Source organism: Mesocricetus auratus, unplaced genomic scaffold, assembly GCF_017639785.1.
Source record: "Mesocricetus auratus isolate SY011 unplaced genomic scaffold, BCM_Maur_2.0 Super-Scaffold_100018, whole genome shotgun sequence".
Lineage (NCBI taxonomy): Eukaryota > Metazoa > Chordata > Mammalia > Rodentia > Cricetidae > Mesocricetus > Mesocricetus auratus.
Window position 1 is genome coordinate 33,839,107 of NW_024429199.1, and position 21,670 is coordinate 33,860,776.

At 39.3% G+C, this 21,670-nt stretch overlaps 1 protein-coding gene across 3 annotated transcripts in view; it reads right to left on the reverse strand.

Annotated features, from left to right (window-relative positions):
- Shprh (SNF2 histone linker PHD RING helicase) overlaps nucleotides 1–21,670 on the reverse strand; it is a 65,031-nt gene that overhangs the window by 28,618 nt on the left and 14,743 nt on the right. For all 3 annotated transcript variants that reach the window (XM_040758233.1, XM_040758234.1, XM_040758235.1), the window contains exons 9-16: nucleotides 20,340–20,996; nucleotides 17,834–18,085; nucleotides 16,786–16,864; nucleotides 14,310–14,473; nucleotides 13,949–14,205; nucleotides 9,892–10,013; nucleotides 5,761–5,849; nucleotides 3,869–3,961 (exon numbers count right to left, since the gene is read on the reverse strand). In XM_040758233.1, coding sequence (XP_040614167.1) covers nucleotides 3,869–3,961; nucleotides 5,761–5,849; nucleotides 9,892–10,013; nucleotides 13,949–14,205; nucleotides 14,310–14,473; nucleotides 16,786–16,864; nucleotides 17,834–18,085; nucleotides 20,340–20,996 — 1,713 coding nt within the window. The remainder of the gene's footprint in view (nucleotides 1–3,868; nucleotides 3,962–5,760; nucleotides 5,850–9,891; nucleotides 10,014–13,948; nucleotides 14,206–14,309; nucleotides 14,474–16,785; nucleotides 16,865–17,833; nucleotides 18,086–20,339; nucleotides 20,997–21,670) is intronic.

The window sequence follows — 21,670 nt, forward strand, 5'->3', positions numbered from 1 at the left end:
TATGTATTATTCCTGACCCTCATGTGACTGCACTTGGAGATGGGTCTTGTAAGAAGGTAACTAAGGTTAAAGGCCATATGGGTAGTGCCTTATTGGAGCCTCATGAGAAAACAAACATCAGGGATGCATAAGCATGAAACAAAGGTCATGTAAGAAAACAACAATATCTAAATCAAGGAGAGGAACTGCAGGAGAAATTAAACCCATAGGTTTGAGGAAATACACCTTCATTTGGGACTTCAAACTCTAGAACTATAAGAACTATTTATTCTTTAAGCCTTCAACCAATAGAACTCTGTTATGATAGATCTAGTGAACTAATACTACCAGAAATAAAATTATTCTTACTCCTCTTCTACCTTTTTAAAAGAACAGTGATCAAATAATTCATAAACATATATAGTGTATGAAGTTAGGGAGATGGCTCAGTAGTTAACAGCAAGAAGACCCAGAGCTCAGATCCCCAGAAGTCACATACATGCCATATGAGCATGGCAGCTTGCCTTTATTTCCAGCCTTGGAAGGTGTAGAGGAGGTATCTCCTACACAAGATGGCTGGCATTACTACCTCTATTAGTGATCTCTTGGTTTGACTGAGAGACTTTGCCCCAAAGAAGAAGGCAGAAGAGCAGTCAAGAATAACTCCTGACATCAATCTTGGGCCTCTGTATTCATGCACACATGTGCCCACAAATGAGAGCATGCATTCATATACGCACACTACATACATATATAGAAATTAAAGCAATACACACACACAAAATGGTATATTTTTTAGCTTTCAAAAAATGAAAATTTCATGTTATTTGTAACAACATAGATAAACATAGAGGACAATATACTAAACAAAACAACTGATGCACTTAAAGATAAATGCTGCATGACCTCACTTTGATGTGGAATTTAAAAAATAAAATTCATACAGACGGAGAGAGTGGTGGTTGCTAGGGGCTTACGATTGAGGGAATACTGGTCAAAGGACTATACAACAATGATTACAGCCACACTATACTATTGAGAGCAGATTTTAAATATTTTCACTTTAAGAACTAAGTATATAACCCTGTTCAACAAGGCAACGTCCAGAGGCATCACCATCCCTGACCTCAAGCTCTATTATAGAGCTATAGTCCTGAAAACAGCTTGGTATTGGCACAAAAATAGACAGGCAGACCAATGGAATCGAATTGAAAACCTGGATATTAACCCACACACGTATGAACATCTGATCTTTGACAAAGAAGCTAAAAATATACAATGGAATAAAGAAAGCATCTTCAACAAATGGTGCTGGCATAACTGGAGGCTGGCATGTCCAAGACTGCGGATTGATCCATGTTTATCGCTATGCACAAAACTTAAATCCAAATGGATCAAAGACCTCAACATAAATCCAGCCACACTGAACCTCTTAGAAGAGAAAGTGGGTGGTACCCTTGAACAAATTGGTACAGGAGATAGCTTCCTGAACATAACACCAGTAGCACAGACAGTGAGATCAACAATTAATAAATGGGACCTCCTGAAACTGAGAAGCTTCTGTAAGGCAAAGGACACAGTCAGCAAGACAAAAAGGCAGCCCACAGAATGGGAAAAAATATTCACTAATCCCACATCTGACAGAGGGTTGATCTCCAAAATTTACAAAGAACTCAAGAAGCAAGTCTCCAAAACATCAAAGGACCCAATTAAAAAGTGGGCTGCAGAACTAAATAGAGAGTTTTCAATAGAGGAGTCTAAAATGGCTGAGAGGCACTTGAGAAAGTGCTCAACATCCTTAGCCATCCGGGAAATGCAAATCAAAACAACTCTGAGATACCATCTCACTCTTGTCAGAATGGCTAAAATCAAAAACACCAACGACAATTTATGCTGGAGAGGATGTGGTAAAAGGGGGACACTCCTCCAGTGCTGGTGGGAGTGCCAACTGGTTCAGCCACTTTGGAAATCAGTATGGAGATTCCTCAGAAAAATGGGAATAAACTTACCACAAGACCCAGCAACTCCACTCTTAGGCATATATCCAAAAGATGCCCATTCATACAACAAAGATGTCTGTTCCACTATGTTCATAGCAGCATTATTTGTAATAGCCAGAACTTGGAAGCAACCTAGATGCTCCTCAACCGAAGAGTGGATAGAGAAAATGTGGTACATTTACACAATGGAGTACTATTCAGCAGAAAAAAAACAATGGAATCATGAGATTCGCAGGCAAATGGATGACACTAGAAGAAACCATCCTGAGTGAGGTAACCCAGTCACAAAAAGAGAAACATGGCATGTACTCTCTCATATATGGATTTTAGACATAGATCTGGGGAGTGCCAGCCTACAATCCCATGGCCAGAGAGTCTGGGAAACAGAAACTTCATTTAGTGGCTGATCGAAGAAGAGGCAGACTCCCTCGGTTAAGTACTGAGCTGAACTCAAGAAAGCCAGTAACAGAGAGGGAGGACTGATGACCAAAGGGATTAAGACTGGGCTGGTTTAACCCCCAGAAACAGCTGACCTGACAAAGGTTAACTCTTGAATCCCAGGCATCAGCCTGGGAATACAGCATGAGACTGATCAAGACCCCTGAATGTGAGTGTCAGTGAGGAGGCCTAGGTAATCTATTGAGCCTTGGGCAGCAGATCAGTACCCATCCCGAGTATTCACATGGACTTTGGACCCCCATCCAACAATGTGAGGTGCACTCTCACCCTGAACTCTTGGGGAAGGGTCTAGGCCCTGCCCTATATGAAATGACAGACTATGGACACCCCCATAGAGGGCTTCACCCTCCCTGGGGAAATGAGGGGATAATGGAGGGGGGGCTAGGGGGAAGGCATGGGAGGAGGGGAGGGAAAGGGAGAGGGACCTGGAACTGACTTGTGAAGTAACCTTGTTTCTTATCTAAATTTAAACTGAAAAAAAAAAAAAGAACTAAGTATATGAGGTAATGGGGATAGATTATTTATGCTGAGTTAGCCACTCCACGATATCTGTATATATCAAAACACTGTTTTGTATACTATAAATCCATGCAATTTTGTCAATAAAAATGACTCATTTTAACAAATATAAAAGGATAAATGTACTTAAAAAATCTCAATTTTCTATCTTGATGATTCCAATAACTCTTTGAGGTTCAATATATTTCAATTATATCTACTCTTTTGATTTTAGTCATGTTCCTCCTCTTTGATCTTAAAAAAGGTGAAAGTTCTGGGAGAATTAGAACAACAAGTTATTAGGAATTTTTAGTAAAATAACATAGTATCATTTCTTTCAATAAAAGGAACCTCTCAGAGCAGGGGAGGGGTGTCAAAGGACCTTTTCATAGGGGTTGCCTAACATCATCAGAAAAAATTTACATTACAATTCCTAACAATTGCAAATTTAGTTATGAAGTAGTAATTAAAGTAATTTTATGATTAGGGGTCAGCACAACACGAGGTATTAAATATTAAAGGGTAGCAGCATTAGGAAGCGTGAGAACCTGTTCTCGAGAGAAATGCAGCTGAAAATTTGAGTTCCTGTGCTCTCGTAAATAAAAACATAGAAAAGATGTCTGTACTTTGCTGTTTACTGAACGACACTCTTTATAGTCCTACCATGAAATCAGAATCTTCTTTTCCTTTGATAATCACTAATGCAGTATATACAAGCCATGTAACAATGGTAAACGGACCACCAGACAAACAAAATAGTATGGAGTCCAATATTCTCTGCCACTCCAAGCCATCACTGCAAAGTTTGGAACAACAGGAAAACAGGGCTGGCTACATTACTTAAATGTTATACACTAGAATTAACAAATAAATGAAGTATAATGCTTGAAAAAGTAAACTTCTATAAGTAGAATGAAAAGAATAACAATTACCTCTTCTTCAAGTCTGCCATCTCTTAAGGTGGGAGGTATCCCTGGGTGTTTGGCTGCCAACAGCTCCATTAAGTTATGTGTGGCATGAAGTCTCTATAAACACATAAAAGGTGAAGCTATGATGCTATGCAGTGGACACCACAGCATCTACTGTGGGGCACACCGAGCATGAGCTTGAAGGTCTACTGGCAAATACTTTTCTTCTGAAAATGTTTGAGTAACTTTTTCCCCACAGAGGAAAGTCAACAGCAAAGGTTTTAAATCATAATGACATGAATTTTCTCCAATTAAAGATATATTTTCCTGCAGTATGGCTATGTACTAAGCAGAGTACAGAGTAAATAGGTATACTTTTTCTATTGTACATGCAACAGTCTACATAGGGAAATGCAGGAATCTCAAGATGGCACAGTAATGTAGAAAGGTTAACTGTACTAACTTGATTCTTTTTCCAGAAAATGAGTCTGAATGAGTCCAACAGTATTATGACAAAAACAAAGATAATTAAAACAGTTGTTATCTGAACACACCGAGCTTGAAAAATGAAAAAGGAAAAGTTGGAGTTTGCTTTCCACCTTAACACTGAATCAGCACTGGCTAGAGGTTAGAGGCAATGAGCAGAAATGGAGTGAGATCACAGTGGTTTAACTGCTAAGTTAACGTTTTATCTTGGAAGATAGCTAGGACTACGAGATGATTAGTACAGAGTTCCGGTAATATTACTTGTTGCCAGTGACATGAGCCTTTCAGGGTTCACTTTATCTGGGAATAGATTACTAGCTACAGTGTAAGTCTCTGTGTAGTCTATGTGACCTCAAATACCTTAGGTCTTTTCAACATGACTCCTTAAAACACACACTGAAGAATACTAGCAGATTTAATAGCAAAAAGGTGCAAATGATACTAGAGATACGTGTTTCATCTTCTCTGTGTGCTTGTGGAAAATGATCTATTAGTTCTTGTACATGTAGTTAGAAGGGAAGATACATGCGGTATTTTATCCCAGAACAGCATTGCTGACCTGACTGGCTAGAATAAGGATTCAGTGAGTGATACTTTGCCAGTCAGCAGACATAAACTAATGAAAAGCAAGAACAAAGCTGATTGCTTATCCTTTTGATTTTGGATTAAGAAATTTGGAACTCAAACTGTCTTTTTGCCCCCTTCTATCTTTATTTCTTGAAGAACAGGACATCTTTCCCCATGAGGTATATGCATGCTTAAGGTCCACATCCTGCCTTGTTATTCTTTGCAGAATAGAAGTACACCTTCAGTTGACCTTTGTCCCATCCCTGACCCCTCTTATACACTTTTCCAGATGTCCACTGTATCACATGAATATGTAAGTTCTAAAGTCTTTATTGTAAATGACAAAGTCAGCTTACCTAGGTATCAAGCCCAAGCTTGCCAAAATTAATAAATGTGTCTTTACTTCTCACTTAACTAGAATCTTATCTGTGATTGGCTGGGAAAGAGCAGTTAGTGTTATAATCCAAATACACAAATCCTCCTAAAAGACTTTAAAAGTCAACTCAGGCCAATGGTCATTTATTTTACTTAGTTCCACTATCTTAGTTTAGCTCATTTTCTTTTATTTTTGATGAGAACTATTTGAACAAGCACGATGATTTTCATATGGAAATTATAAAATTAGCTTGCTCTCTAAATTGTGAATAATTAAAACTATCTTCCAGTGTAGGCTATAGTTCTACATAGAAAGAACAATGGTGATATATACAAATCATTCCAGGGACATATTAAAAGAAGGAATCCCAGCTTTCATCTCTAGTAATTATGACTCAGTTCACTGTTACCCTTTATTTTCACATTTTGAAAAGTCATTATTTAAAATAATTTGAAAGCACACTTGACACTTTTCAGGCTGTACTTACTTGAAGTGAATCCGTTTTGAGTTTTCCCTTGTGCTCCTCAGAGGAGCGTAATACTTCTCTGTATAGCTCCGCTGCTGAGGCATACTCACCTGAGGAGTTACAATGCAATGAAAGGACACAAGTCACATCACTGCCAGTGTTATCCAGTTACCTTTAATCTAAAATTCTGCACCAAAAAAGAACAATTCTAATTCTTATTATGGCTATTATTATTGATTTTCAGTGCTAGGAAAAACTCAGGGTTTTACACATGCTGGACAACTGCCTTACCACCATGTTAACATTCTCAACCCTGTAACTCGTTATTTTTGTAGGTTAAACAATCTGACCTTGTATTAGGATTATCCAGTTTCTTTTTAAGGTGATTATCAATTCTTTATTACATAGGGTATTTTATTGACTGAGGATATAAAAGTATTCATGACACATTTCCATAATATAAGTATTTCTAGAATGTGAAAGTATAGATTTCTTTCAAAAGTTCAATTTTTACTGATCTCTAGGTAATCATCAGCTACTGTAATTCAACCTATAGACAAGAAAGTACAGTAGGAATGCAGTGACAGTCACCTGCAAAGAGTAGCTGTGAAGTTTGTCTGATAGCAGCACTGGACTGTTATATAAGGGCCTACAACACATTCACCATGCCAAGGTATGATTGCCTGAGAATGAGTAAAGGAGAGGTTTTACCCCAATCCTAACATCAGGGCAGGGAAAGGAAACAATCAAAGATAAAAGCTGAAAGAGGGAAATCTACTCACCATCTAAACTTGTTATAGCAACATAAAATGGAGAAAACCAGGTGGGGTGGTACACATCTATAACCCAGAACTAGGCCAGTCTCAAATTTATGGCAGGTATCTTGTCTCTGACTCCCAGTTACTGGGATAACAGGCATGTGCACCATGCCAGGTATTAGCACAGTCTTGAGAAAAAACTAATCCCATATGAATGTGTTTCCTTAAGCAAATGGAAGAATAGCCTAATCACCAAGCAAGCAATTATGTGAATAAAACAGTGTATCGACATGAAACTGTTATGGATAATATAAAATGTATTTTAAAAAGATAATTTTTGAGCCAAGCATGGTGGTGCACACCTTTAATTCCAGCACTCAGGAGGCAGAGGCAGGTGGTTCTGAGTTCCAGGCCAGCCTGGTCTATAGAGTGAGTTCCAGGACAGCCAAGGCTACACAGAGAACCCTTTCTCTAAGGGGAAAAAAATAAAAAAGAAAAGGGCCATTTCTAACTGTAACCCCAACTTGTTTCAGGAGATTGAGGAAAGAGGAATATAAAGTTGGGCTAAGCTAAGCCCACATAGCCACATTCAAGGCCTGCTTGGATTGTACAGAGACATATTTTAGGGGTTGGAGGAAGACCATTTCTCAGAGGATGCCAGATTTCAATGACCCTAAAGTATTTTAAATATTGCATTCATTACACATTTTCAAGGACAAGTATACATATTTTTCACTTTAATAGACAAGTAATCTACAAATTCTGATCAGAATTACTCTATCCAGTTAAGCTGGCACTGTAAAAAGCTGGTATTAGATGGTATATATTTTTCCCAATTTTTGTTTAATTCTGTCCACGTTGGAAGAAAACAGAAGTTCAATGGAAAAATTCTTTACCAGAGTTGTCTATTTAGTCTTATCTTTATGGACTGTAAGTCCCAGGTATTTTAGCATTTAGACTGATTCCTGGACCACTATAGTCAGGATGTGCTTAGTAAAATGATACTATAGTGATTAAAAATAGAAAAAAAATTATAAATACTACTAGTTAAAAAAGTCTAGCAATGCCCCAAAGGAAAGACTTTCTTAAAGTTGTTGTAGGTGCTATATTTGGAAAATTTATCAGATATAACCCATTTTTTATCCTATTAATTATTGGTAATAAAATTTCTATTATAAACAAGGTGATATTACTAAGAATCTGACTTAACTTCATACTATAATCCATACCATGAGAAAGACCCAGGTCTCAAGTTTTCAGCGTTTCCCTGCTTCATACTAAGAATGACACTTTCTCGGGGAGGCAGAGCAAGGGCTACTCTGTACTGTGATCTAAAGGACTGTGACATGGATGTTCCAAGTGTCAGAGGCCAGTTCAGTTACAGCTGCAGAGGAGAAACCAGATGTCACCCTGCTCTTTTAGAGCTACTTCTACCCATCTTGTAAGACTCTAGCTTTCCCAAGCACTTGGGAAAGGAAGAGACACTTCCTAGTACAGTTCTGCCATCTGAAGAATGGATAAAGCAGGGTAATTAGGAGCCTAGAACACTATTTTGTACTCCATAGAAAGTACATATTTCTCTGGACAAATTGTTTTCTTTTGGCGTATGTGTATGTATAAGTACATGTGTGTGGGATGGTTGTGCGTGTGTGTGGAGACCACAGGACGATACAGAGTGGCTGCTGTTGCTCAGGTACTGCCTACGTTAACTTTGGAGACTGGGTTTCTTCATGGGCCTGTTCTCCAGTAACTAGGCTGTAAGAGAGGCCTGTCTGTCTCTTCAGTGCTGGATTACAAGAGTGTGCCCACACTCCAGACTGTTCTTTTAAACATGTGCTCTAGAGGGTCAAACTCAGCTATTCATGTTTGCAAGGCAAGGAGCTTTACTGAACTACCACTCCAGCCCCCTTTTAAATGATGTTTTAAGTTGTTACCATGTAAATGAGAACAACTGTAAAATCTCCCCGTGACCATGCACCAAAGTAGACCACTAGTATGTTAGTAGCCATCCTGGTACTTGATGGTGCAGAAGAGGGTCACCTGAGGAGGACTGAAGGGAATGCTATTCATCACGAGATGGCTCCCTACCTCTAACACTACGAAGCAGATCTCCTCTCATCAGCAGGGGTTATATACCAAGACAGCCCCAGTGAATGCTTGACTGTGTACAGCACTGAGCCCTATGTATATGGTTTCTTCTGAGGCACATATTGCTATGGGAAAGTTTAATGTATAAATTATCACAAGAGACTAATGTGACAGAACAACCATAAATACATTTTTCATATTTGTGCTTCTAATTCCCCTCAATTACTGATATGCTGCACCTTACACATCTTGATATTTGTTCTCAGTCACTTCTGAACACTTCCCAGCTGCTCTTTTGAATTACTCTTTACACTCAAGTGTTACTCCCTCCAAAACAGCTGAAGTATTTCTAGTTATTTTTTATTGATATGTATTTTTAATTATTTATTTATGAGATAGGAAGGGATGCATGCCACAGTGCACACTTGGAGGTAGAGGACAACTTGTGGGTTCTCTTCTTCCAAAATGTAGGTTCCAGGAATTGAACTCAGGTCATCAAATTTGGCAGCAGGTATCTTTACCCACTGAGGCCCCTCACCAGCCCTTGATAGCGAATTCAATTCTACTGTGGTAATAAAACAAGCAGTGGAAGTCTTGAATCTTTATGATTGTTGACTTGCTTTATACACTAGATGTATACTTGAAAAGAGTATCTACTCTTCTGTGGCTGGCTGCAGGGTTCAGTAAGTGCTTCCCAGGTCACTTCAGTCAAGTCTTTGCCTCTAGTGGTTAAATGCTGACAGAATGTTATCTGCTTGCTCTGTAAATGAGAGGGGACACTGACACTTCCAACTACAATTACAGATTTACCTATTCTCGTAACGGGTCTATCAATTTTTGTTGGAAACAGTGGTTTTAGTTGAATATGCAAGATTTGAGATTTTATTTTGCATCTTCCTTTCTACAACATTCCTGGCATATGCCATGAAGGAAAAAAATGAATTTACAGTATCATTATTTAAAAATCAATCAACAATATTCCAGGAATGTGTGAAAATTTAATCATTTTTTCTATTCCTAAATGTTCTGGCTGACTATTCACTATAAAAGACTCAGATAAATAATACCCTATGACAACATCTTTTTTCACATTGTAATTTCCTAAAATTTTTGAACTTCCATTAAGTGAAGATGTTTGCTTAAGGTCCACGTACCCTGACTGTTCTTGACATGTTTTGCATATGTTTTCTTTGTGTAATACAACCCATCTAACTCATCTCAATAGTGTGTAAGACAACCACTCTGTAATTAATCTTCCTCAAAAAGCACTGGAAGAATCAGATATAATAAAGCAATCACCTTCTACCTTTAATGATATGGATGCCTGCTAAGCCGTTCAGAGCACAAACTAGCTGCCGGTGGGCCTCTTCACATTCTGTTCCACATTTCTTCTGCAAAGACGTCAGCAGCTCTTCCATTGTCATGGTGCTAAAAGAAGAGACAGCATTCAAAACTAGAATGAAACTTCTATGTACTATCACAGCAGGAAAGTCACACTGCACTCGGTGAAGGGTACTGGACTCTTAAAAGTATTTGCACAAATCTTCAGCAAGTTTTATCAAAAAATTTTTTTGGCTTTTAAGTGTGTGTGTGTGTGTCCACTAAGACCAGAATAGGGTCACCTGAACCTGAAGTGACAGGCTGTTGTAAGCCACCTGACATGGGTAACAGGAACCACACTCAGTCCTAGGAAGAGTAGCAAAAGCTCTGAACTGCTGCACCATCTCCAGCCCTTCACCTTCAGTTTTATGGTTATTGTTTTTACTTAATTGCTACTGATAATTTAGTATTCTCCTATCTCATCTCCTTCTTTTAAGTTTTCACACTTTATTCAAGGGAGTAAGGAACTAGAAAAATCATAAGCACAAAGTACAATATGATCCATTTGAAATAGTACAGGGATCACAATTTAAGACTGGGTCTGAATCAATTCCACCACTACAAATTAATTAAATTTATGCTTTAATGTAAATTGAATTTTTAGTTTATAAAATAAAAAGAGGGCTCCAATGGTCAAGTCAAATGTCATTTCTATTAGGGGGATGTCATAAACTACCATTTCAATAGAAACTGTTTCCATATCAATCTGTAATTCTTAAAATCAGTTCGGCTTATAGTATATGTTATTATCATCTTTACTATTTCTAGCTGTCTGTAATCCACTCAAAAGTAAGCCCCAAATATAATCCTCTTTACAGCTCTCTGACAGCTAAAAGAGTTTCCTATAGAGATACCAGAAAATGGAAAGACCTCCCATGTTCTTGGATAGGTAGGATCAACATAGTAAAAATGGCAATCTTGCCAAAAAGCAATCTACAGATTCAATGCAATCCCCTTCAAAGTACCGGCACAATTAATCACAGATCTTGAAAGAATAATGCTCAACATTATATGGAAAAACAAAAAAACACAAGATAGCCAAAACAACCCTGTACAACAAAGGAACGTCCAGAGGCATCACCATCCCTGACTTCAAGCTCTATTATAGAGCTATAGTCCTGAAAACAGCTTGGTATTGGCACAAAAATAGACAGGTAGACCAATGGAATTGAATTGGAAACCCTGATATTAACCCACACACGTATGAACATCTGATCTTTGACAAAGAAGCTAAAAGTATACAATGGAAAAAAGAAAGCATCTTCATCAAATGGTGCTGGCATAACTGGACACTGGCATGTAGAAGACTGCAGATTGATCCATGTCTATCGCCATGCAAAGACCTCAACATAAATCCAGCCACACTGAACCTCTTAGAAGAGAAAGTGGGAGGTACCCTTGAACGAACTGGCACAGGAGACCGCTTGCTGAACATAACACCAGTGTACAGACACTGAGATTGACAATTGACAAATGGGACATCCAGAAAGTGAGACAAAGGCAAAGGACACAATCAACAAGACAAAATGGCAAGCCACAGAATGGGAAAAGATATTCACCAACCCCACACGTGAAAGAGGGCTGATTTCCAAAATATACAAAGAACTCAAGAAGCTAGTCCCCCAAACACCAAACAATCCATTTAAAAAGTTGGGTACAGAACTAAATAGAGAACTCTCAATATAGGAATTTAAAATGGCTGAAAGACTCTAAAAGTTTTCAGCATCCTTGGCCATCAGGGAAATGCAAATCAAAACAACTCTGAGATACTATCTCGCTCCTGTCAGAATGGCTAAAATCAAAAACACCAATGACAGTTTATGCGGGAGAGGATGTGGAGAAAGGGGAACACTCCTCCACTGCTGGTGGGAGTGCCAACTCATACAGCCACTTTGGAAATGAGTATGGCGGTTCCTCGGGAACAAGGAAATGAGTCTATCACAATATCCAGCAATTCTTCTCTTAGGCATATACCCAAAGGATACACATTCATAAAACATTCAACAAGGATGACTGTTACACAATATTCATGGCAGCATTATTTGGAATAACCAGAACCTGGAAGCAGCCTAAATGCCCCTCAATTGAAAAATGGATAAAGAAAATGTGGTACATTTATACAATGGAGTACTACTCAGCGGACACAAACAATGGAGTCTTGAAATGGATGGAACTAGAAGAAACCATCCTGAGTGAGGTAACCCAGTCACAAAAAGACAAACATGGTATGTACTCATTCATATATGGATATTAGACACAGACCAAAGGATTATCAGCACACCTCCAGAGAAGTTAGGACACAAGGAGGACCCTAAGAGAGACATATGTGGTCCCCCAGACAAGGGGAAAGGGACAAGATCTCCTGAGCAAATTGGGAGCATGCGGAGAGGGAAGAGGAAGTTACAAGAAAGAGAAGGGGAGAAGAGGAGGTGGGGGGGGTAAGACATGTAAAACTGGAAGACTGAGTTGGGGGAGGAATAGAGGAGAGCAAGAAAAGAGGGGAGAGGGAGCTACCAGAAGGAGAAGGGGAGAAGAGGAGGTGTGGGGGGGAAGACATGAAGAACCAGGAAGATTGAGTTGGGGAAGGAAGAGAGGAGAGAAAGAAAAGAGATACCTTAACAGAGGGTTTAAAGAGAAATTTGGCACTAGGGAAATGTCCAGAGATATAAGGATGGCCCCAACTAAGATTCTAAGAAATAGTGAAGAGGCTATCCTAAATGTCCTTCCCCTTTGAGATTGATGACTACCTTATATGCCATCCTAGAGGCTTCATCCAATAACTGATGGAAGCAGAAGACCCACAGCTAAGCACTGAGCGCAATTCCTGGAATCCAGTTGTACAGAGGGAGGAGTGATGAACAAAGGGGTCAAGACCAGGCTGGGGAAACCCACAGAAACAGCTGACATGAACAAGAGGGAGTTCATGGACACCAGACTGACAGCTCAGAAACCAGCATAGGATAGAACCAGGCCCCCTGAATGTGGGTGTCAGTTAGGAGACCTGGGAAGTCTATGGGGTCTCTGGTAGTGGAACAGTATTTATCCCTAATGTAAGAATGGACATTGGGAGCCAATTCCCCATAGAGGGATACTCTCTAAGCCTAGGCCCTGTCCTCAATGATGTGACAGACTTTGATGATCCCCCATGGAAGGCTTCTCCCTTTCTATGGAGCAGAAGAGGGATGGGATGGGGATCGGTGGGGAGTATGGGAGGATGGGAAGGAGAGAGAACTGGGATTGATATATAGAATAAGATTGTTTCTAATTTAAATTAAAAAAAAAGAAAAAAGTGTCTTATTAATACCAGGTACTAAAAACAGGTCAGATTTTGAGGTGCAGTGCCAATACACAAAAAGGATTCTGGAACAACAGGACATATCCAAGGATATAACTAGCACAATTATAAAGAAAATACTTAGTGATCCAACTGCTCCCTCATATGGGAAACTAGAGGTATATTAAGAACAAAAAATTTCACCAGGTGTGGTGGCCCATTTCTTTAATCTAAGTACTTGGGAGGCAGAAACTGGTGAATCCCTGAGTTCAAGATCAGCCTGGTCTAGAGTACAAGTTCCAGGACAGCTAAGGCTATAGAGAGAAACCCTGTCTTAATATCGGGCACACAGGGATGAGGAGGGGTTGGGAGTGGGATGGAGAAAAGTACAGGCAAAAACAAAAAAAGCAAACCAAAACCAAAAACCTCTCTTAACCAAAAATGCAACCACAAAAACCTGCTGTAATTATCAAATTTTAAAAGCAATGTTCAAAAACATGAGAAAGTCTTGTGGTATGACTCTTTCATAAATATGGCTCCATAGGAAAAAACCATGAAACAAAGAAAAAAGAAAAAAAAAAACAAAACAAACACAAAACAGAAAACTCCTGATACTTAGCCAGATGTTCCTGAATAAAAGACTCAGAAGTGCTTAAATACTGCCTACTATGCAACATGAACCCCCAGGAGAAGGAAACTGATGGCAAACCTCTTCTGGAGTGGCAGGAACTCCCCACGTACAGCCTGTGGGTGGCAGCAGGCCTGTCTGAGGCGAAGCAGAGGGTACAGGATGGAGGTGACCGTCCTTCTGTCCAAGCTGCTTAGCTTCAGTGCCCAGTCGGAGATCTTCCTGAGCTTCACCACAGCGTCCTGGCAGCACACCTCATGCTGGCGGTGATAGAAATGTCTCTCCACGGGGGAAAAGTGGAGCCAGTGCATTTCTTCAGTCTGAGGTGGAATCTGGATCTGCAATGGGAAATTGGAAACAGAACAATTTAATCTGAAGGTTTAACTTTTCATTCCAGCCTTTTCCCCTTGTAATATCCTTAGTAAAAGGTCAGCACACTGACTTGGTCAATGACATCTTTCTTTGCAGATCTCCACAGTATCTTGGCAATAAAACCGTAGAGATGCTGAGGATTCTTCTTGCAGTATGGGCGATAGAGAAGTCGAATCCACCAGTGTTTGACACAGTAAGGCTCAACCCCAAGAAAGACCACCAGCCCAAAAAGATCTGCAAAGGAAAAAAAAAAAACATAGGGTACCAGGGATAATTTTTTTCTCGATTTCTTCACTCACTGCTTTCTTGCATAAGATCACCCACAGACCCAAAAAGCACACACAGAACCTGTCATGAAGTAGAATGTATCTTGTGGTTTCTTGACTCTGAACAAATCTACTGTACTCTAGGTTCTGCTCGAATTGCTGAGATACTTAAAATGTAACTACTACTACACAAAGCTTGCACTTAACCCAAAAGCCTGGCAGGGAAACTATCTTCAGTAGATTTGCTTACTTAACACGCATACATCAAATTAAGACTTAGATCAAATGAGAAAAATATGAAAAAAATATGAGGTAATCTCATGCGATATGGAGAATATGCTCTGACCTAATGTTCCTACTGATCTATTAATTCTATTTCTAGGGCCCTAGCCTAAGACAATAATGAAATACAAAACTTAGTGAATCACCACTCTTAACCATTGAGTCATTTCTTCAGAGTGTAATTTTCTTTAGACTTTTGTGTATCATTAGTTGGGAAAAAAATACAGTACATGTTCTCTTCAAAGGGAGTTAAGAATTATTTCTAAGGTTCCATGATCCCAAGCCAGATGAAGTCCCAACATGGAGAGGGAAGTTGGGAACACAGTCCTGGCTATTGGCAACCATTAGCTGCTGGGAATGGGAGAGAGTTCTCTTCAACAGTTCAGCCTCTGGTAAGTTAACCACTCTCTAAGTGGAGGACCACACACCCCAAAATATTTGGGTAGCACAAACTGGTCTGGTGAGAGAGCTGGAGAAGAATTCAGGGAGGTGAATATCATCAAGATATACTGGATAAGACTCTAGAGGAACTGAAAAATGCAAAAAGCCACAACTACCTATAACATCATTTGAAGATGACCAACATTTTAGGTTGAAATTACTTTTTTTTTAGACAGGACTTTGCTATGTGGCGGAATTAAGTATTTGACTCTGATAGCACAAAGGAATTAATAACATATTCTTATCTGCAGGAATCACAGATTTATAGTTCAGATCATACCAGTCCAACAGTTTATGGTCTACTTCACTGAGGTCTTAAAACCCTCAAGTTTTATCTGCCTAAGACAAATTAACAATCTTCTTACCCAAAGATACTTTTCCTTTAGTATTATTCAGAGAAAAGTATGAGTTAGAAATGTGTCAACACACTAGCCCTTCTTTTTTTTTTTTTAAAGATTTATTTATTTATTACATATACAGTGTTCTGCCTACATGCCAGAAGAGGACACCAGATTGAATTGTAGATGGTTGTGAGCCACCATGTGGTTGCTGGGAATTGAACTCAGGACCCCTGGAAGAGCAATCAGTGCTCTTAACCTCTGAGCCATCTCTCCAGCCCAACACTAGTCCTTCTTAATCTTCCTCATGCACTCTATTTGTCTAAGATAACCCTAGCTCAGATTCAGGGTTTGCATGGCCTGCTTCCACCAATCCTTGGAGACAATCAGCTGATATCCTAGTATATACTCTGTTCTCTGCTATATCCTTTCCCACATTACAACGAGGGATCTTCTGAAATATAAATTTATCTACAAGATGAGCATAAATTATTATGTCTAAATTCTTCTAATAGCTAAGAGAATAACTTTCTCTATACCTATCTATTGAGTCTCTCAGCATGCACACCATTTCTCTGTACGTTAGCCACACTGACATTCTTTTGAGGTCTCCTGCCACCATATTACCTTCAACTGTCTGGTTCCTCTATTACAGAGAATCTTTCCTCTCCTATTCACTTAACAGGGTTGCAGATCTCAAATTAGCCGTCACTTTCTTCAGTATCCCTTACTACAAAATTCAATTTTCTCACCCCCCTTGTTTTCCTTTCTTCTCACGTTTTTTTTTTTTTTTTTTTTTTTGGTTTTTTACGAGACAGGGTTTCTCTGTATTGTTTTGGAGGCTGTTGGTCCAGCCTGGCCTCGAACTCACAGAGATCCGCCTGCCTCTGCCTCCCGAGTGCTGGGATTAAAGGCGTGCACCACCACCGCCCGGCTCTTCTCAGGTTTTAAATCTTCTTCTTTGGAACTCAGGTTGACTTGAGACTGTATCTATACTGTAGAATGGATACAATATTTGGCCAATTTTAAGCAATGGGAATACTCATTATATATCTGTCCTCATGTATCTGAAGATTTCACACAAATTCAATTCACAAAGATAAACACTTTAAACTATCAGGAGCAAACTTTAAGTAAACATATACTTAAATAATAAAGATTTTGACACAAATGAAGGATAGCAGTATTCAAGTACGGAGACTGTGGAAGCCTGTATTACCCTCCAATCCTCTCTGCACTGGAGTGCCACTGATGCACCACCGATTAATCCCGCTCAAACGCTGGGCCATTTCCGCAGCCTAATCAAAGAAAGATATGAAATACAACACAGAAATCAGTCATACATTTCCTCATGAAAATAGCCACTAACAGCTGCACTTACTCGTTTTCACAGTCACTGCTGAATGTCATACTCAATAACCCATTACCCAACAGTGGTTCCCATCAGTAGGAGCTCACTATGAGTCACCCTGAGATGTAGGGGTAGTTCAGGAATGCAGCGAAGGAAAAGATATCCTGAATGAATACATCCCCTTCACCACTCAATACTATAGGGATAAGCTTCTGTATGAAGACATATGACTCATTAATTCACTTCAGGTTACAGACTGGTCACTGGCGACACACTAAAGGTAAGTAATATGGGACTGGAGAGATGGTTCAGCCAGTAAAGTACTTGCTATGCAATCTAGGACCTTAGGTTGGATTCACAGTCCCAAAGCAAGAAGCAGCATTTACAGAGTGGTTAAATCCTAGCATGGGAAAGGAAGGGCAAGAGGATCCCTGGGGCTGCCAGGCCAGTCAGCCTAGACAAATCAGCAAGCTCCAGGTCTGGTGAAAGACCATCTCAAACAACTGTGAAGAGTCACAGAGGAACACCTGAGATGCACACATACACACACAGATTTAATAAAATTCTATGCCATAAGGGTCATTTTCTGAAGCCTAAGCCAACTTTGACTAAAGGCTACTAGAGAACACATGATAAGCCTTCTAGTTAACTGAAATGATTTAGAAGTCCCTGTAAACATTGCTTGCTTTGAGCTGTATCATATACACATTGATATCTAAGTTTCCAAGTATTCCACACAGGAGCATCATTCAGAGAATTAGAGCAATGTCAAAGGGTTATGTAGTCATAACACAAAAGTGGTTAACAACAAATGTCCAAACAATATTGGTAGTGTGGGTTAACTAAATTTCCACTACTGAACTATTTACATTCTTCCTTCCTTCATTGACACTCAAAAGATGTTGCAGACTCTTACTTTTACTGTAGGACATTCAACCATCTGAGCTTCGTCAAGACAGATTCTCCACCACTCTACTGCTACCAGTGGGCTGGGAATGGCCATATAGCGCTTCTGGTTCCTCAGGCGACGTCCATCCTCACTATTGCTATGTGGGATATCGACATAGTTTAGTTCTGAACGAAGAACATCATAGGTAATGATAACTATATCTTGTTCTGCCAAAAAATGAGGCTGTAAGAAGCCATCTTTCTTCACTCCTTGATATACCTGAGAAATAATCAGAACCAAGTTATTATATAACACCATGGCAAAAGGCATAGAAATATTTATTTATTTATATTCCCACTGAACTGAGCTCTTCCTAAATTTACATTTGTCCACACATACTATAGACAGATTGCATAACTGTCTAGAGAAAGGTTATATTCTAGTGTGGGAGCCAAGTGACATAAACAATGTGAATGAAAATATTACAAAGCAATTGTGATAGCATTGGTGGAAAGACCAATTGTGCAACTGGCTGAACTCAGAGGAGCTAATGTTTCAGTTATATTTTGAAGCAATGTTAGGGTTCTTTCAAATGGAAAAATAGAGGAGAGGATGCAGGCAGGTTGTAGATGGACTCAATAGGAGTGTAAGAATACAGTAGAAAGGAAAGAATGTAGGCAGGCTGATAGACTTGATAGGGATGTGAGAAGACAGTGGTATGGGAGAGCAGAACAATCACAGCTATCATTTATAAGTACCATGCAAAGCATTGTCTCCAAACTTTAACAGCAATACTGTTATGTGTTACTTCTTGCCCACACAGAGGAAACAATGACCTGCTCAAAACTGAAGGAGCTAAGACTGAAAATCCCATACAACAGAATAGAGTTTCTTAGTGGCAAAAAACATGCTTTGTTCATTGTTACAGTCTCCATGTCCATGACAGTGGCTGACTATTGGAAATCTACACTATTCTGATGGGAGGAAGAAATGCAGCCAACAGTAACACCCAATGACCATGACTCAGTACTCTAATAATCTCATCTACACAGCAAGCCCATGAGAGACCATTTTCAAAATTCAGTATAGTTCCTGGATGTTGGGGCGCACAGAAGTGGCTCTATTCCACATTGACTTAAGGTCAAACCTACCATTGTTCTTTCAAGGTTAAAGGCCTAAGACCTGAAGATCTAAGGTGTGGTTGCTAAAGGATGTTTGGCCTAAGGTGTGGTCAATGGATGTTTTCCCTAGATAACAGAATACTTGATCTATGTGTGGTCACTAGATGTTTACTTTGCAAGGCAAAATGGCAGGATGATTAGCAATAGGATGTGATTACTGGATGCTTTGAGAATTAAGAAAGTAATTACACTTGTTTGTTCCTTGTGTCACAGGTAAGAAAGTCCCTTTGCCCCATCCCCCCTCCCATTTTAGTTAGGATATATTAAAACTTTGAGCAATAAACTATGGGTTGATCACAGGATTCACTGCATGCCCTCCTGCCTCTAACTTCGTCTCTAGCCTGTTTCTTTCCTCAATCTGCACTCCTCCTCTCAGGTACAAACGAACACCTGGAAAATGATATGTACCAAATAAGTATCTGCTGAATGTGTATTTTTTTTTATTCTACTTAAGTGAGGTAACTGAGGTCCCAAAAGACAATCATGGATCTACAAGGTGACAGGTCAGAATGGGCATCTGAAACTACACTATGCTACCCTGGAAATGTATCTCTCTCTGAAATTGCAAATGCCTGTACCAACTCGTTTTCATCTTGATAATAAAAAAGTTTTAAAAAGCCTTCATATCAACATATTTTCAACTTCTGAAATTTTGAAGTCAGAAAAGAATATAATCAATCTACCATTTCTTCTTTTCAATTTTCAAGTTCTGGTATATCTAGCATTAGTATCATAGCAAATAATTTTAGGAATATACAAACAAACATGATGGTAATGTGACTCAGTGCTAGAGTGTTTGCCTAACATGTTCTAGGTCTCAGGTTCAATTTATTGAAAAAAAGAAAGTATAAAAACATTAGCTAAGAACTTTAGAAAATAAAACCCTATAGAAAAGTAAAATCGGGGCTGGAGAGATGGCTCACGACGGGTTAAGAGCACTGGTTGCTCTTCCAGGAGTCCTGGGTTAAATTCCCAGCAACCACGTGGTGGCTCAAACTATCTGTAATGAGGTCCGGTGCCCTCTTCTGGCCAGCAGGCAGACATGCAGGGAGAATATTGTATATATAATAAGTAAAATCTTTAAAAGAAAAGTAAAATCATACATACTCAAATTATCTGGGTGTGGAGCACATAACTGTAATACTAGCATTAGGAGGTAGTGGCAGGATGATCAGAACTTAATGTCATCCTTGAAGCTAGCCTGGGCTATATGAAACCATGTCTCAACCCTCCCTCTAAGTAAATTAAATAATAAACAATAAAAAAATGAAAACAAACAAAAAACACAATGAAAACTATCATGAAGAAGCACAAGTTTAAATATTTCTATCCCTCTTTTGCTACAGTCTTACCAAAACTCGAAGAGAGGATGATCTCACATGGCGATTGATTTCATCCACCCATTGGTGGCAAATGGAACTTGGCGAGATGATCAGAGTTGCTCTTGTTGACACTGGATCCATTGCAACAAGGCAGTGGGGGCAGTAAAAAGGCTTAACTTTCAGATTCTTCTCCTCATAATTCACACACTTTGCATGCTGCCACAGGTGACAGTTCAGACACTGAACTCTTGCCTTTCGGCCACTCTGGTCAAATTCACCACATATACACTCAAAGCGGTAATCAGAGGTCTCACAGGGACTCACGGTGTTAGAATGCACCAACTCATCAGCGGCGGGCTTTGGAGACTCAGCAAGCTCTTCTGCTTCTTGGTTTTGCTTGTCTTCAGAGGCGGCTGTACTTTCCGACACATTAGCATCAATATTTGCAGAGTCACCAGCAGCTGGAGAGTGAACATGGGAATCCGCATTGATAGGCTGCCTCTTTTCCTTCTTAGTGAGTAAAACAGGCTTTTTCCTCAATTTACTACGGCTTTTTCTGGCTTTATAGTAATAATAATAAGGATCATCATCATCATCAGAAGTGTTTGATGGCAGGTATTCAGAATCCGTGTCCTTGTTCACTGATTTCCTTAACTCTTTCTGAATTTTTCTTGGACTCCCCACCACCTATGAAAAAGAATTGTTTAATTAACAAGTGTCAATAAATTTATAACTGTCAAATCAAACTCTAAATTCAACAGTGTCTTTACCCAAGGAGACGTGTTCCTGACAAACACACTCTACCCTTTGAAAGACCTCTCTGTAATCCTCAGAGAAGCAAAGGCTCTACTTCATTCCAGTAGTTTAGTTTTATGACACAGATCAGAAAGATAAAGGGAGATTACCCATTCATTATTAACAGTTTATGATTTAAAGTCTGCTTAAATCAATCAAATAACAGAAATTTAAAGTACATATTATTCCAAGTCATCAAGTAAGAAGATAGTGAAGGGGCTGGAGAGATGGCTCAGAGGTTAAGAGCACTGGTTGCCCTTCCAGAGGTTCTGAGTTCCCAGCAACTACATGGTAGCTCACAACCATCTATAATGAGATCTGGTGCCCCTTTCTCACAGAAAGTTGTATATGCAGATAGAGTACTCATATACATAAAATAAATAAATCTTTAAAAAAAAAGAAGAAAGTGAAAATTAATCTACTACTTATTGAAATCAGTAAACAAATTCCTATCTTTGCCCTTTCTATGCGTGTCTCCAGCAATTATGGTTTGACTGTCAGTTCTGGGTCAGACAGACAGTGTCTTAGATGCTAGGGTATAAAACTGAAGTACATTTGGTTTCTGG